The following is an 18,257-nucleotide window of genomic DNA, read 5'->3' as shown; positions in this document are numbered from 1 at the left end:
GTTGTACTTATTAATTATTAATATTGATAATTATTATTAATCTTGTTGTTATAATTATAAATGTCATTATTATCATTATTTTGAGTTATTTTGTTGTTGCTGAATAATAGAAAATTAAAAAGCCACGTGTTAAGAACATAAGATTGACGCAAAAATAAAAAATATATAAACTATGATAACTCAAATTCATGACAAAAAAAATACTAAGTTCTGATTACATTTTAAAATAAGCTAAGTGCGCGATACAAATTATAAATTTAGATTCGGTATACCTCTTCCTACCGAATTTCAAATCTCTCTAGCTATTTAAAATTGCACACTATTTATTTCTTTCTTGCACAAGTCATAGTTGCTTGTATATCTTATTTTATTTTATATGAAAAAAAAGAGTTGAGTCCGCCGACTTCTCAAGTGTGAAACATTTTCTTTAAGGGAAAGTGTGAAACATTGTATAAGTGATCTTATAAATTAATGACTTGGGTTATATAATTATTTTTAGTAATAATTATTATGATTATAATTATTGTTGTTGTTCTTATAATAATGATAATAATAATTATTATTACTAATAACAAAAGTTGTGTAAAAGTTGTAATAGAAATAAAATGATAATAATAGTAATACTATAAATAAGATATAATAATGAATTACAAAGTAATAATATATTTTATAAAAGATAAGATCTTGTAAATCATATCAGATCAGAAAAAATAAGTTCAAATCAGATCAGATAAGTTCAGATCAGAAAATTTCAGGTGAACTAAACATAGCTTAAGTAAACCCCAATTTCTAGTTTCATACACAAATAACATGTCATTCACTCATTTGAAATACTATCAGATACTAGTAGCATGTTATGTACATCTATACAAATATATTAAAAGGCGGGCGAAAACAAGAAACTGTGCCATGTGGCGCTCTCCCTAGGGAGTTTAAGTTCATGTAATCCATGTTCAATAAAAAAATTAAGAAATTGCATAGTATAGGGTTTGATCTCGAGACCTTAAGTACATATACTAAAGTTTTAACCACTAGACTAAGTTGTATTTAGTGTTATTGTCATAAAGTATTATATTAATAAATGAAATTTTTTCTTACCCAGGGCATAGCCCGGACCTAATAACTAGTTCCCCGTAAAAAGATGTACATAAAACAATTATCCATTCTCAATATTAGACAATTAGTTGCATTTTGACCCGCCGCTTAAAAATATGATCCAATTTATATTATATTTTTATGGATTAAAGATTTTTGTTTCAAACGGTCTTTAACTTTCTTTTTCTTCGCGAGAAACTACCTAAAAATAAATTTGTTATCTCAAACTATCTTATTTTTACCATTTTTTTTGTTGACACATACCTAATACCAGTTTTTTTTAGTTCAAAATTGTGGGAGAAAACAAAATTATCCTTGTGAAAATTGCTTGAGATTCAACGAGACTGTTGTGAGGGTGATTTCTCCAATTTTAGTTTAAGTAATAGAAGAGGAATTTAATGGTGGATTGGTGGTACAAAGTGTCGGTATTAGGTATGAGAGAAAGAGAGAGAGAGCACAAGGAAAAGGAGAAAATATGGTGGGGACAATGAAAAAAAGGTTTGAAGAGGTCAAGTGATATTACATGACATAAAAAGCTGGAAAAAAAGAGTTAATGCCGGAAACCAGCATAAGGTAGCATCAACAACAAAATGGTAAAACCAAGATAGTTTAGGATGACAATTTTTTTTATAAGGTAGTTTCTCGCAAATTATTGAAAATTAAGGAAGTTTTGGTCAAAAAATTCTTAAATTAAATATGAACATAATAATATTTGGTTGTCAAATGTAAAAACATATTAGAAGTAAATTATTATTATACCGAATGAATTTATGATATTGATTTAAATAAGTTATTTGACTTTACCTAGTAGTTGAAAAAAAATTATTTATTCTTCAACTGTTTTTTAATACTTGCAACAATTTTTATTTTAGGAAATTCTCTATGACTTGCAATATTGATATTTTTTATAAATATATATTCTCTCTTTCTTTATTCTACTATGAGAATCTTCATTAATCTCTCTCTATCTTTCTTCTCTCATCTATACAAATATATTAAAAGGCGTGCGAAAACAATAAAATGTGCCACGTGGCGCTCTCTCTAGGGAGTTTTAGTTCATGTAATCCATGTACAATAAAAAATCAAGAAATTGCATAGTATAAGGTTTGATCCCAAGACCTCAAGTACATATACTAAAGTTTTAACTACTAGGCTAAGTTGTATTTAGTGTTATTATTATAAACTATTATATTAATAAAGAAAATTTTTTCTTACCCGGAGCATAGCCCGGGCTTAATAACTAGTTGATCCTTGTACAATGTTTCAACATAGTGAATATATGTTTATAGAGGAGGTATAAATTGGCTACATTGTTATCTTTACTATGAAAATAATTTATTGGTTATCGATATTAGAAATTTGAGAAGAATGCTCCAATGGTTTGACACTAAGGGCCTGTTCTCCCCAGCTTATTTTCAGTTCAGTTCAGTCCAGTTCATCTCTCTTCAGTTCAGCTCCAATCAGTTCAGTTCAGTTCAGCTTCATTATTTTCTAACCATTTTATTAAATATTATTATGTCGGTATAATTTATTTTACTAATTACTCTTATTATTATTTATTTTTATATCATTACTATTAAGTATTATTATTATTATTATTATTTCTATATATATTATTTTGTTATAGCTTTACTCATTATTATTAGTATTATTATTAGGAGGAACATGGTTGAGGTCAAAGCGCAAATAACCCACGTTTTTTAGCCCATAAACCAATCAAATCGCGTCAAAACGGTTTATGATGCAAATTTCGCAGTCCAATCCAATCATTATTTTTAATTACAAAATATTATTATATTATTAAATCTAATTATTAAAGTAGTAATATTAATTTACTTCTTAGATATTATTGTTATTATATAATCATCATCAAGTATTAATATATTAATACAAATAATATAAAATAATAATTATTATTATTAATTTATGATTATTAATATTATTATTTATAACTCTCATTTAAAAATATCCAAAATACTATTATTATTATTCATTATTATTACTTATTATTATAATTAATTATTATTTAATATTCATATTATTATTGTTTAAATATTATTTATATATTTATTACATTAAATTTAATTCAATTCAATTCAGTTCAGTTCAGTTCAGCTCTCTTCAGTTCAGTTCAGTTCAGCTGTTTTATGCCGAAGAGCACAGGCCCTAAGCTAATAATACTTGTCTACACTAAGTTCATACTTTGTCAACATTGGGAAGGAACGGAGGATGTAGGGATGACAAAGGGTCGGCCTTGGACTGGATAATCTATCATCCGATAATGACCTTATAAGAAGTCGAATTTTAAATTCGTCTATGAAAATATGAATTCGATCCGACTTAAAAGTATAACATCCGACTTCGACTGATCCGACCTTTTTTCCGCCTTTTTTTAAACAGAAAAATCTAATAGGATACAAATAATCTAATCATTACTATTTTTTAACAATCATATGAAAATCTGATATGATACAAAAAATATAATCATTAAAATTTTTTTAATAATCATTTTTTCAAAAGAAAAATTGTATACAACACACTTGCCTCAAAGTCAAAGTCAGACTATACATACATAATGCATTAATGTAAAAAATATTAATACTAAGTGCCTTAAAGTCGGATGCGAATATCAGATTTTTATTTTATGGGATTCGAGTACCCGACTCATACTCGTAATTTTTAAAAGGAGTCAGATTTGGATTGTTTTTTCCCCTCAAAAGTCATATTAGATTTTTCCTTCGAATCGGAACAAATCAAGGTTTTAAATGTGGACTGAATTGTCATCCCTAGGACTTAGGAGGATGAGACTCACTACTCATGGGATAATTGGGACTAAATATTAAGGTATTGCTGCTGTCGTGAGATGGAGGAATGCTAATCAAGCATGACAAATGAAGTATCAAGCAATGGGATATCCTCCCACCTTAATCATTTTCTGAAAATTTTATTTTATTTGGATATAAAATTCTACATAAAAATATTCATCTTCATTCACGAGTTACTGAAAATATTGAAAAATATTTTTAAAGTTTTTTGATTAACTAATAATGTTAAGACATAAACTAATTTTGAATATTTATTAGTTTCAATATGCAAATTTAATTTCACCCTAATTACAAAATAAATAATCTTACTTACAATGCATTCTGAGCTAGAATTAGGTCAAGACAGTAATAATATTTTCGGTTTTTTCACCATATATCCCAGACAAATTTTTATTTGCACCGAATACCCTTTCAACTTTCCAAATTCATCATATACCCCTCAGTTTTCGAAAAATACATCAACTTACTCTTTTGACTAACGGTGTTAGACTTCCGTTAGTCATCAGGCCGATAGGCCCTAATACTCTCCTAATCCTAATTAACTACCCTAAACTCGAAAAACCCCTAAATAACCCTAATAACAATAACAAACCATAAAAACCTAACTAACCCTAAAAGTCCACCACCCCAAACAACCCCAGCCCCACCAGCCCACCACCCCCACCACTCCAGCCGCAACCTCGCCAGCTGCCCACCCCCACCCACCCCACCAGATTTTCGCACCCCACCCCTCTATTTTTCGAAGCTATCCTCTGTTTCGCTCGCTGGTTGCAGGTTGTTCGAAGGGGAGGGGGTGTGGGAGGGGGGATCGCCGGTCTCTGTTTTTTGAAGGGGGCATCTCGTCGGCGTTCCTCTGTTTTTTGAAGGGGGCATCTCGTCGACATTCCTCTATTTTTCGAAGGATGTGGTGGCTGCGAGAGCGGAGAGGGGTTGGGGTTGTCAAGGAGAGGGGAGGGGGTGGGGTTTCCGGGGAAAGGGGAGGGGGTTGCGGCTGGGGTGGGATGGGGGAGGGGTGGTGGGTGGGCGGTTAGGGTAGGTTTAGGGTTAATTAGGGTAAGAAGGGAGATTAGGGTAGCCGGTAGCATTTAGGATTAATTAGGCTATAGGGGTTAGGGTTTAGGTTAGTTAACTTCGGTTAGGAAGGGATTAGGGGCTAATGACTAACGGATGTTAACGCCTTTAGTCATTAAGGGTAAGTGGGTGTATTTTTTGAAAAGGGAAGGGTATATAGTGAATTTGGAAACTTGAAAGGGTATATGGTGCAAATAAAAAATTCTCAGGGGTATATGGTGAAAAAACCGTAATATTTTAGAAAGAAAAGCTTACTGAGAATGACTCTCTCTAAAACTTTTCTCTCTGCCCTCGCTCTCAACCTTTCCTTCCTCTAGATGTTTTTCCATTTGTGGGAGCTTGCCGCCATCAACGCTTTTAGGGCACCCCCAACCATTAACATGCTTCCCTCCCGCCATTATATGGTAAGGTTGCAAGCCATCTTTTCCCTGTTTCAGCGGGTTAGCAACGACGAGTTTGTTTGCTCTAAAGATGGACAAATCGACCTCCTTGATTTGTTTTTTCTCCGTTTTCAATATGTCCCATTTGTGTGATGGTTTTTCTCCCCTACATGGGTTTTGTTTTCCCTTTTCAGGGTGGGTTTGTTTTATCTCCTCCTTTCGGAGGTTCTCTCCCCCCCCCCTCTCATATGTAGGACTTGTGAGTATAGTTTGTGGGTTCTTATACATCAATTCGAAGGTTGTTTTGGTGATAGAAATTCTTATATATCATATGTCAGTTTTTTTGTTACAATTAGTTGAGCTAAATCACCTCAAAACTACATCATGTTGTTAGACCCACTCGTAGAAAGCTGCATGAGACAACGATGTAAAATAGCGCATTTAAAAAGGTTATTTTTTTCTCAATGATTGTGGTTTTGCTTTTTATCAATTTAGAATTGATTAATTTCTTCAATCTGATATGTATTTGTTATTTTATGCCTTCTATTGTAGATAGATGATATCATATCAATGAATGACCTTTCACTTAAAAAGAAAAGCTAAAATCAAGTCCAATACTAATCATTAACATAATACTCCCTTTGTTTTTTTTTTTTGTTTTTTTTTTATCTTTCTCACTTGAAATCTTGACAATATTCATACTTAACAAGATACTTCTCATTTTTTCAATTTATAAGAAAAAAATATAGTCATATGTGGTCTTGTCTTTTTCTCAATTAGTACATTATTAATATTCAATTATTATAATTTTTACTAATATATAATGAAAGCTATTTAAGTTCAAAGAGATGAATTAAGAGACGCGCATAGGAAAGTAAGAATGAAAAAAAATAGAGGGAGTATATAGTCCATTCATCCACAATAAACTTTCAGCTTATACAAAAATTTATTCACCAAATTCATATGATGTAAAGCTGAATACTCTACTAAGTCTTCTTTTCTTACATCTATACATTTATATTAAAAGGCGTGCGAAAGAAAGCCTATGTGCCAAGTGGCACTCTCCTTAAATTTCTAATGCAAATGTTTTATGTCTATGTGAAGGGGTTTGTTAAACGTCACCCCAAAATTACTTAAAATCTCCCCAATTTCATTTTTATAGACTATTTTACCTTCCTCTTTTCCGTAGTACCACTCACCACCACCTCCCACCCCCCTGAAACCACCCGCCATCACCTACCTCCCCAATGCCACCCGTCACCTACACCCACTTGGAAGCAGTCGAAATTTTTTCAGGACGATGGGCGAACATCTGGCCTGGACGTTCCATGGGGTGAACGTCTGACCTGGATGTTCGCCCCATGGCCCAAACGTCCAGACGTTCGGGCCATGGGTAAGCGCTTAGGATAGACGTTCGCCCTTCGTCCTAAAAACATTTTGACTCCTTCCAGGTCGCTGACTGTGACAATGGGCTGGTGGTGGCAGGAAGTGGATAGTGGTGAAGTGAGGTGGCTGGTGGTTTAGGGAAAAAGAAGGAAAATGTTAGAGATGTAATTTTAACTTTTTTGGGGCGATTTTAAGTACTTTTGAGGGGATAAATAAAAGTTCAGCTATGTGAACTCATCTATACAAATATATTAAAAGGCGTGCGAAAAAAAGCCTATGTGTCACATGACACTCTCCACAAATTTCTAATGAAATTAAATATTTTATTTCTATGTGTACTCCTCACTTTTTGAAAAAATGTGTAAGTGCAAGGTATCAAACACGTGGCCTTTGAAACGAAAAGTAAGAGCTTAACCATCAATACACTATGACTTTGTTGTTTAATGTTTTAAATAAGATATGATGAAGTCTTGTAATAATTATAATTAATTAAAAAGACTTAACTTACAAGAGAATATTAATGTCATATTCTTTTACCATAATTTCTTTTAAGGTGTTATTTTCAAACTCAAGCCTTTCAATTTTTTTTTACTTATCACGTCGTGAAGTGAAATTTTCAATTTTTTAATGGACAAAAAATACGAAAAGTAGAAAAATATATTATGAAATTTAAAAATAATTAGTAACATATTTGTTTATTATTGTAACTGACCCGAGGCATCGCCCGGGAAAAAAAAAACTAGTTTTTTAAAAAATGTATAAGTGCAAGGTATCGAACACGTGACCTTTGAAATGAAAAGTAAGAGTTTAACCATCAATACACTATTACTTTATTATCTAATATTTTAAATAGAATATGATGAAGTCTTATAATAATTATAAATAACTAAAAAGACTTAAACAAGTATATACATCTCTAACACTCTTATTACGTAACTTACAAGAGAATATTGATGTCATATTCTCTTACCACAATTCCTTTTAAGGTATTGTTTTCAAACTCAAATTTTTTTTTTTTACTTATCATGTCGTGACGTGAATTTTTCAATTTATTTATGGACAAAAAGTTAGAACACTTGCAAAATAAATTATGAAATTTAAAAATAATAACATATTTGATATTTGTTTATTATAACTGACCCGAGACATCGCTCGGACAAAAAAAAAACTATCTAGTTACTTTTCATATCTTGTGTGAAATTGCCTTATTTGGTAAATAGATATTTGAGAAAAAAAAAATAGAAGTGTAAATTCATATTAGAAGCTTTGACTAATCAATCTTCTAATTTGAATGTTTGGTAATGAGAAGTTTGAGATAGTTGATTGGGCTCAAAAATCTCTTTTTCAAAAAAATAAATGGAGTATTTTGACATTAAAGGTTTGGAATGAGTGGGAGACATAATATTTGTGTCATAAAGTTTTCAAAAATTACAATTATAAACAATAAAAAGTATAATAATGAATTATGATCATATTCTTATTGGTCATATTATACAATTAAATACCAATCAACTATGAGTTACATACCAGACACCTTTAATTTATACAAACAGCTAGTAAAATCAATTAATACAATTAGTCATCAGCTAATATAATCAATTAACAACTATCAACTATTCTACTAATTGTCAAATATGACCTTAATCTTTTTTTTTTTTTCCATTTGCAAATTGTTTACCAAAAAATCCTACATCCCATAAACAAATTATTAAGATGTATGCGCAACTCTTACACAAATTTTTTGTTTGAGGACAAATTTAGTAATATCTATAGATCTTTTGGTGATGGGACAAATAAAATGACTATTATCCTTAAAATGACTATTTATATATTTAAGTTGGATTTTTTTTGGGTAAAGATCAATTAAAATAGGGTTTTTGTGGGAAAACACCTCTTAATTTTTTTTTAGAGGGAAAGACCAAATAAAATACTTCCGTTGGCAACTAAACACCACATTACTATTTTCAGGCCAAATTGTCAACTTTCTGGTGTTGGGATTTGAGTGGAGTTTTTCAATGGTGGAAGGTGAGTTTTGGGAGAAGAAGATGAGAGAATTTGGGGGTTAGGGTTTGGAGGAGAGAGAGTGTGTGGGAGAAAGTGAGTGAAAGAAGGGGAAAATTTCTTTAATTTGGTTCAGCCGGTCACCGGGCCAGATCGGGCGGCACGGGCGCCCCAACCCGATCAAATCGGGCGTCTTTTTTGTCTTTGTGAATTCCGTCAGTTTATGTTACGGGTCCGATCGGTGGCACCCTGCTCCTGCCACTAGAATTTTGTCACATGTCTGCTAATCAACAATAAGTCAGGTAATTATTTTTTAAAAATATATATGCTAAAGCTTGGGCTTGAACCCCTGATCTCAGGTAAGGATTTCAAAGATTCACCATCTCATCTGACATCTTTTAGTGATTCATATTTCCACAAAGTTATAGATATGTGTTGTAATTTGTAATGTGGCAATAAATTCCTATTTTCAGCCATAAAGTTTATTTTTCTTATTTGATTTGCTTTTTGCAGTCATCTCCTTGCTCCATCGCCCCTTTCGAAATTCACCATGAGTGTGGGAGTCCTCTACTTCGGAACTAATGGGGGTAGTTTTACAAATTATTCTCGATGCTTATCAAATCTTATTGTTGTTGTTCGAGAATACGAATCAGAATATAGAGTTTAAAGGTCAGAGGGCAACTCTCATAAAGGAGGTCAGTGAAATTGTTAATCATAACACAACTTCCTTGATTGCGTATATAATTTATTTCAGGTGTTCTTTTATGTGCCATGTGGAACCTTTCCTCTTGCACTAGAATTTTATCGCATGTTTAATGAATCGACAGTAGATTGGTCATCATATTGTTCGGAAAAAATATAATGATATCTTGAATCGACCCCATGACCTATTAATAAGTATTAAGATACATGTACCGCACACCAAGTAATATATGGTGTAATTATTTTAATATTAATTTATTAATAGATGAAAAATATAAGTAATCGAAGCATAATCCGGACTCAAAAATTAGTTTACTATCTATCTATACAAATATATTAAAAGGCGTGCATAAACTAGAAATTGTGCCATGTGGCGCTCTTCTTAGGGAGTTTTAGTTCATGTAACCCATGTACAATAAAAAAATTAAAAAATTGCGTAATATAGGATTTGACCCTGAGACCTCAAGTACACATACTAAAGTCTTTACCACTAGCCTAATTCTATTTAGTGCTATTATCATAAAGTATTATATTAATAAATGAAATTTTTTCTTACCCGAGATATAGCCCAGGCCTTAACTAGTTGATTCATGAAATCCTGTATGCTTGATTGCTCATTAAAACAAATATGGGGTATCTTGTACATTACTCCTATTTCATATTCTCATGTATCTTAGTAATACCAATATCTCATACTACACGGATGGTGCAATGAATGACTGCTATCATGTTTGATAAGAAAAAAATATCATAAGTTTTTTTTTTTTACAGGAATCATAAGCTTTTTCACTTGGGTATAACTATACATTGTACTTGTCCGGTTATAAAAAATATTATAATATTTTTAGTTATGTACTAGTTATGTACTTACTATATTTGTTTTTTTTTTATCTATACAATTTAATTAACTTGGGTTTTTTCACGAGGTACCCCTGTGCTTTTTTCAAAATTCATGAGGTACTCCTAATTTTAAAAAAATGCACCAGGTATCCTTATTATTTAAGTAAAATGCACGAAATGTCCTTAATGACTAATGGTGTCAAATTTCCGTTAGTCATTAGGGTTAATTAATCCCTCTAATCCTAATTAAACCCTAATTAACTAACAAAACTCTAACCTAACCCCATAACTTGAAACCCTAACTGCACAACCACCACCACCTCCCCTCCCCCTCCCTCCCACACCCCCTCTAGCAGTTTCCTCCCCCTTTGATTTCCCCAGCCCCAGCCCCCGGCAGCATCCCCTCCCCTAGCAGCAACCACCACCACCTCCCTGCGGTGTAGACCGAACCACCACCACCTCCCCCTCTAAAACTGATTTCGAAAATCAATTTCGAAAATCATTTTCGAAATCATTTTCAGAAATCATTTTCGAAAACCTTTTGCGAAAACCATTTTCAAAAACCAATTTTGAAATAAAAAAAAACAATGAAGAAGAAGAAGAAGAGAGAAAAAGAAATGAAGAAGAAGGAGGAATTTCGAACTCATGGGTCGACTTTTTTCATAAATTCTGGAGAAATCCAAGAGATGGCTGGTGTTTTGTAGCCCAGTTCGACTATGGTGGGGCGATTCGACAAGGGGTGGGGGAGGGGGGATTGGACGGGGTGGGGGAGCTATGGGAGAGGGGAGTTGCGGCTACGAGGGTGGTGGGAAGGTGGGGTGAGGGGAGGGCGGTTGCGGATTGGGGGGAGGACAGGGCGGCTGCGGGTGTGGGGGAAGGGTAGAGGGGGCTGTGGTGGTAGGGTTTAGGGTGGGGGTGAGGTGTTAGATTAGGGGTTAGGGTTAGGTTTAGAGGGTTTAATTTGGGTTAGAGGGGTTAGAAGAGTTAATTAACCCTAATGACTAACGGAAACTTGACGTCGTTAGTCATTAAGGGCATTTGGTACATTTTATTAAACACAATAAGGGCACCTGGTGCATTTTTTTAAAATTAGGGGTACCCCATGAATTTTGAAAAACCACAGGGGTACCTGGTGAAAAAACCCGATTTAACTTTTACGTTTATTATCGCATAGTTCTGACCATTGAAATCTCTAATAATTACTACGTACAAATTATAAATTGTTGGTATTTTGAAAATACATATTGAGACATATTTAGCAGTTTGCATATCATTATATTTTTTCTTATATATATATATACATACAAATAATTAGTAGTCAAATGAAGTGTGTGAACGTTATGCAAAAACAAAGTATGTAGGTTCAAAAGATATGGAGGGAGTACTAACTTTAACTCTTTGACAATATTCTTTTTTAGACTTTTGTCCTTTATTAGTTCAATCTGACTTGTGTGGACCCGATTCACGTTAACATTAGTGTGCATCAGGCAAAACAACATATCATTACTGACAATCCACTATATTATGCGAAAACCCACTATATTATGCAGGAATCTACTATATCATTCAGGCCCACACTATATCATGCAGAAACTTACTACATTATTCAGACACACTCACTATATCATACAAAAACTCACTATATCATTTAGACACACCACACACACACTATATCATATACAGAAACTCACTATATCATTCAGAAACACACTATATCATGCAGAAACTCACTATATCATTCAAACACACATTATATCAAGCAGAAACTCACTATATTATTCAAACACTCATTATATCATGGAGAATAAATCATTCCATATGTTAGAAACGTGTCATGATATATACTACGCAATTTAGATCTTCATGTATGTTAAAACATTTTAATTAATTTCTCTATTATATTGCATATAATTTCACATTATGTTTTCCGTTAATGAAATATACTATATTGTATATAAGTTCACTATATCTCTGTAGAATCACTATATGAAGTTAATATCTTTCCAACCCGGGGCACACTAAATTAGTGTGCACCGGGTCCATTTGAGTTTTTTTTTTATTAGTTTATCCGCCTCTTTATCCAAATTGATTAATTTTAACCATATCTTTTTCTCGATATGAGAATTAACGTGACTATCGGGATCTTGTTAGGTTTCTATATACTACCTCCGTTTCTTTTTAATTGTTACACTTACACTTTTCACGCATGCCGATGCACTACTTTGAACCTTTATATCTCTAATTTTGTATTTGTAAAAAATATAAAAACTACATATTAATAAAATACATACTAATACGAATCTAACAAAATCCAACATAACTATGTTTCTATTCACGTATAAATCACAAACGAGGGTCAAAGTGCAATTTGTGAATAGTGTAAAATGTCAACGTGTAACAATTAAAAAGAAACGGAGGTAGTAATAAAATTTTAGATTAATTATTATCAATTTTATTTTGTAATTTTTATTGTTCATCCAGTGCACATTATACTAATTATTTTATTTCTTACTTTTGGTTTATGTTGGTATAGTATATAGAACGATCCTTGAAAAACAGAGGGAGTAACTAATAAATATTGTCAAAGTAAAGCATTCCTTGTGTTCCTAAATAGATGCAACAATTTGATATGTACACTTCTCAATATAATACAAAACTTTGACCATTAATGTATGTATTTATCTTTAAGTAAAAATTATGATGAAAAGTTACTATATATAATATTCATTGAAGATGGATCTAATAACATTTTCTATACTAACACTTGTATGCGTTAATGAAAAATTATGATCAGAGAAATTGAGAATTGTGGAAAAGGTTAAAATGTCACCATTATTTTGGGATGTATATAATGTATAACAGAAGTGAAAGTCAAAATGTTGTATTTTTGGAAATAGAGGAAAGTTCTTTCTTTCTTTTTTTTTTTTTTTAAAAAAATTGGTATTCTGATCGGTCTTTAATATCAATCATTTTATATTGCAATTTAAATTATACATCGAAGAGTATTTTTGCTTATTTGTAGAGTTAGAAATGAGAAAAAAAGTAATAAAGTCCCATTTTTCTGGACTTAATTTCAATGCAGTTTACTTTGTTTTTTTTTTCAGAGTTTCAGTTTAATTCAATTCATTTAATTTCATCTCAAAATAACAAAAGCTCAGTAAAAAAAAATATCGTTCTGTACATGCAACATTTTTCATCTCAAAAAGTTGGAATTTTTTCCTTGGATAATGCAAAAGTGGGTTTTAATTCACAAAATATGTCCAAAAAAATTAAAATTCCCTGCGTACCGTTCACGTAGGACGGCACGCGAGATTTTTTTTTTTAGTAAAACCGCACTTGCAGTAGCGGTTTACAAGTGCCGAGATTTTTTTTTTTTTTCAACTTAGGTAAAACCGCTACTCGGAGTAGCGGTTTATAAAAAATAAAAAAAAAAATTTTTTTGTTTTTGTTTTTTTTTGTTTGTAAACCGCTACTTCGAGTAGCGGTTTACTATGCAAACTGATATCTGCTTACCATATTTTGCGTAGGTAAACCGCTACTCAGAGTAGCGGTTTATATTTATACACCGCTACTCAGAGTAGCGGTTTATTTTAAAATTAAACCGCTACTTTGAGTAGCGATTTCCGTGGGTTAAAACAAAAAAAAAATAATTTTCTCGCGTGCCGTCCTACGTGGACGGTACGCAGGGAATTTTAATTTTTTTGGGCATATTTTGGGAATTAAAACCCACTTTTGCATTATTCATGGAAAAAATTCCAAAAAGTTGCATATTATCTACGATTTGATATTTTTGACAATATATTATCCTTTTCTCCTTAGTATCTCCTTTTTTTTTCGTTTGAGGGGGATCTTTAGTCTCTCCTATCGCATGCAGATGCTGTCTTTTTTCGTTAAAAAATTTATTTCTACGTCTCTTTTTTGCTAAATTCTTGTGTTACATTTCAATGTTGCAAATTAAAAAAACACACACATAAGTAGTTGTCATTAGCCATACCCAATTTGGTTTATACTTACCTTATACTTCCTCCGTTTCAAAATAAGTGCAACATTTGCATAGTGTTTACTATTCACAGTTTAAACTTTAATTAGCTTTGGTGATTTACATTTTAGGAAAAACATAGTCATGTGGGATCTTGTTAGATTCGTCTGAATGTGAATTTTTTTAATATCAACTTTTTATAATTTTTAGTTATTGATAATTGAAGATATTAATGGTTAAAATAATGCATTGGCAAACGTGAAAACAAGAAGTGTTGCACTTATTTAGAAACAGAGGAAGTATTAACTACTACTATCTCGAAGAATATAATATCTTACCATAATTATAGCATATATTGCCTCATTAACAACAAAATAAAATAATAAAATCAAACGTGAGAATATCTTCGAGTTCTGCACTATATAACTGCCTTATTCACACTTCTTTCCTTCATCCTTTCATCTTCTCTCTGCTCAACCTACTCATCCTCCAACAACAATAACAACAACAACAACAAAATGTCAGTAGAAAACTTAGCTATCTCTTCTTTCTCTCTCCTCCCTTCTGCAACTTCTTCCATTCTCTCTCTCCCCATTTTTATATCATTCATCTTCTTCCTCTCCATCTTTTCTTTCTTCCTTTACCCAGGTGGTTTAGCTTGGGCCGTATCTCTCCTCAAGCCCAACAAAGCCCATCCTACTTCCGCCATTCCCGGTCCAAATGGGCTTCCTTTCGTGGGCTTGGGCTTTGCCTTCACTTCTGATAAAACCCACAGAATTCTAGCTAAGTTAGCCTATAAACTCCATGCTAGCCCATTAATGGCTTTCTCTGTCGGGTTGACCCGTTACGTGATCGCTAGTCAACCTGAGTATGCTAAAGAGATTCTGAATAGCTCCGAATTCGCTGACCGACCCATTAAAGAGTCAGCGTACAAACTCTTGTTTAATCGGGCAATGGGTTTCGCCCCGTTTGGCGAATACTGGAGGAATTTGAGGAGGATATCAGCAACATATCTATTTAGCCCTAGGAGAATTTCGACTTTTTCGGTCCTCAGAGAGGATATTGGTAGGAGAATGATGGAAGAAGTTAAGGTTGTTATGGGTAAAAATGGAAATGTTGAGATTAAGAATGTTTTGCATTTTGGGTCTTTGAATAATGTAATGATGAGTGTTTTTGGTAGAGAGTATGATTTCTTTGGGAATGAGAATAAAAATGAAGCTCAAGAACTTGAAGGGTTAGTAAAAGAAGGGTATGAATTACTTGGAATATTTAATTGGGCTGACCATTTTACCCCTTTAAGATGGTTGGATTTACAAGGTGTAAGAAAGAGGTGTAAGTCACTTGTTGAGAAAGTGAATGTGTTTGTTGGTAAAATCATTGATGAACATAGGAATGTGAGGAGAGAGAAGATAAATAATAATAATGATGATATTGATGGATCTTCTAAAGATTTTGTTGATGTTCTTCTTGATTTGGAAGATGGAGAGAACAAACTTGCTGATTCTGATATGATTGCTTTACTTTGGGTAATTTTACTCATTTACAAAAGTTTTGTGCCTTTTTTTTGAATGTTAGATTTCATTTCTCCTATTTTGAAAGTTTTTTCTCATGTTGTTTATGTTGCTATTTTAACTGTTTTTTTTTGGTTCTTTCTTTGGTTCATTTATTGCTGTTAATGGCATATGTTCTCATGAGTGTGTGTTCCTTTTTTCTTTTTTGCAATTGTGAGAAGTGGGGTCCTTGTTTGAACTTATTTTATGTGTTTGCCATGAACATGGAAATTCCTTTTTTTAGACTTTAGATTTGTTCTTTTTATTTCTTTTGATGTCTATGTTTTTAGGTCAATTTATGAGAATAATCTGAACTATGACTAGTAATATCATCTACTGGAAGAGTTTGGAATAATTTGTGGGTGTTTTTCTAAGATAATTTAGTGAATTAGATAACTAGTTTAGTAGGTCGAAATAAAAACTCTAAAAGCTCTAATTAACTATAGGGGTATTTTTTTCAAAAATGATCTAGTGAACTAGATAACTAGTTTAGTAGGTCGAAACAAAGACGTGTGTAAGCGAGGTGTTTTTTTCAAAAATGATTTAGTGAACTAGATAACTAGTTTAGTAGGTCGAAACAAAGACGTGTGTAAGCGAGGTGTTTTTTTCAAAAATGATTTAGTGAACTAGATAACTAGTTTAGTAGGTCGAAACAAAGACGTGTGTAAGCGAGGTGTTTTTTTCAAAAAATGATTTAGTGAACTAGATAACTAGTTTAGTAGGTCGAAACAACGATGTGCGTAAGCTCTAATTAACTCGAACAAGGGAGGGGGAAGAAAGAAATGAGGTGAAGAACTTGAAAACTTCACAGGTGCTAATTGTTTAACCAAATTCACTAGATTATTCTCTAGTTGGGATTGTTCTATAGGAGAACATTCTTGTGAATTCCTATACTTTATACTTCTTGCATTATCTTATAGACTAATACTTTGATTCTCTTTAGTACCTTAAAATGGGTTAAAATTAGGGCATCTAAATTAGTGGGTTCTTTCATTAGTACATATAGTATATGTTTTCTGTGCTAACTTTTCCTTTGCATATTCGTTAAATCTTTGAATAATGAGTTTGCAGTTTGGAGAAATTTGGTTTGCTTTGATACATGATTAATTTACATATATGGGGAAATAAGTGTTCAAATAGTAGAAAAACCCTTGTTTACTTATTTGTGATATTTTTATTGCAGGAAATGATCTTCAGAGGAACTGATACTGTTGCAATCCTACTTGAATGGGTTTTAGCCAGGATGGTTTTGCACCCAGATATTCAAGCCAAAGCTCAAGCTGAAATTGACACCATTGTTGGAACCAACCAAGTTACTGACTCAGACCTCCCTAAACTCCCCTACCTCCAAGCCATTGTCAAGGAAACCCTCCGTGTCCACCCACCCGGCCCACTGCTCTCATGGGCTCGTCTTTCGATCCACGACACTCATGTTGGTCCCCATTTTGTCCCGGCGGGCACTACTGCAATGGTTAACATGTGGGCCATAACCCATGATGAGAAAATCTGGTCCAACCCAAATGAGTTCAACCCTGAGCGGTTCATGAAGGAGGATGTTTCTATCATGGGTTCAGACCTCCGGCTTGCTCCTTTCGGGGCAGGCAGGCGGGTCTGCCCAGGGAAGGCGATGGGGTTAGCGACTGTTCAGCTTTGGTTAGCTCAAATGCTGCAGAATTTCAAGTGGGTTCCTTCTGATGAGCATGGTGTTGATTTGACTGAGTGCTTGAAGATGTCTATGGAGATGAAAAAGTCTTTGGTTTGTAAGGCTGTTCCTAGGGTTACTTCTGCTGCTTGAAAGCCTTCTATAACGTGTGCTGGTTTTATGAGGAAATCTACGGTCCACAATCTCTAGCCCGTATCTCTTGCTCTCTTCCATGATTTTGCACACTTTTGTATGGGAGATATTACATAGGCTACGTTATTTAGGGACAGCTCGAGTCGAGTATATGTTAATGTTCTTTTGAACCTATTTACTGAGCTAATATATAATATAATGTGTATTAAAGCTCGTAAATTTCTGGTGTTTCTTCCTTCGTGTCCATATTTTTATATGCGTAACAACTAACAAGGGCAATTATATAGAGAGTGGTTATTTAGCGAACTTGTTTTTATAGATGAACTCTTCTTAAATCTCACTATGCAATGCAACTACAGTTTACCTTTACCATATGGATTTAGAAATGCCAGACTCTACACATATGTGGATGAGTAAGATAGGAAGTCACAGAATGAATTTTGGGAACACATAAAGTTCTTGGAAGTTTACTGTAAATGTTGTAGGTTTCTGGCCACAATCAGAACCATTGGATGCAACTTGAGATATTACAGTCATTTGGGCAGTGAGCCCTAATGCTCTACCCCAATTAATTGTTTTTTTTTAAAGAAATTTGTGAATATGAATTTAATATTGGGGAAGGTAAAGTACAAG

General features: G+C 33.0%; 1 protein-coding gene across 1 annotated transcript; it reads left to right on the top strand.

Annotated features, from left to right (window-relative positions):
* Positions 1 to 14,730: 14,730 nt before the first annotated feature.
* Positions 14,731 to 17,843, top strand: LOC104907923 (cytochrome P450 78A5). Its single transcript, XM_010696953.4, has 2 exons — positions 14,731 to 15,805; positions 17,013 to 17,843. Exons 1-2 carry the CDS (start codon positions 14,798 to 14,800, stop codon positions 17,622 to 17,624), a joined length of 1,620 nt encoding a protein of 539 aa, XP_010695255.2. The 5' UTR covers positions 14,731 to 14,797; the 3' UTR covers positions 17,625 to 17,843.
* The last annotated feature ends 414 nt before the right edge of the window (positions 17,844 to 18,257 follow it).

The sequence above is a fragment of the Beta vulgaris genome, chromosome 5 (genome assembly GCF_026745355.1).
Source record: "Beta vulgaris subsp. vulgaris cultivar EL10 chromosome 5, EL10.2, whole genome shotgun sequence".
Lineage (NCBI taxonomy): Eukaryota > Viridiplantae > Streptophyta > Magnoliopsida > Caryophyllales > Amaranthaceae > Beta > Beta vulgaris.
This window is presented reverse-complemented; position numbering and strand designations above follow the sequence as displayed.

Coding starts and splice junctions, on each gene's coding strand:
- LOC104907923 (XM_010696953.4), top strand. CDS start 14,798: ATGTCAGTAGAAAACTTAGCTATCTCTTCTTTCTCTCTCCTCCCTTCT. Junction 15,806..17,012: donor ATATGATTGCTTTACTTTGG/GTAATTTTACTC, acceptor TTTTTATTGCAG/GAAATGATCTTCAGAGGAAC.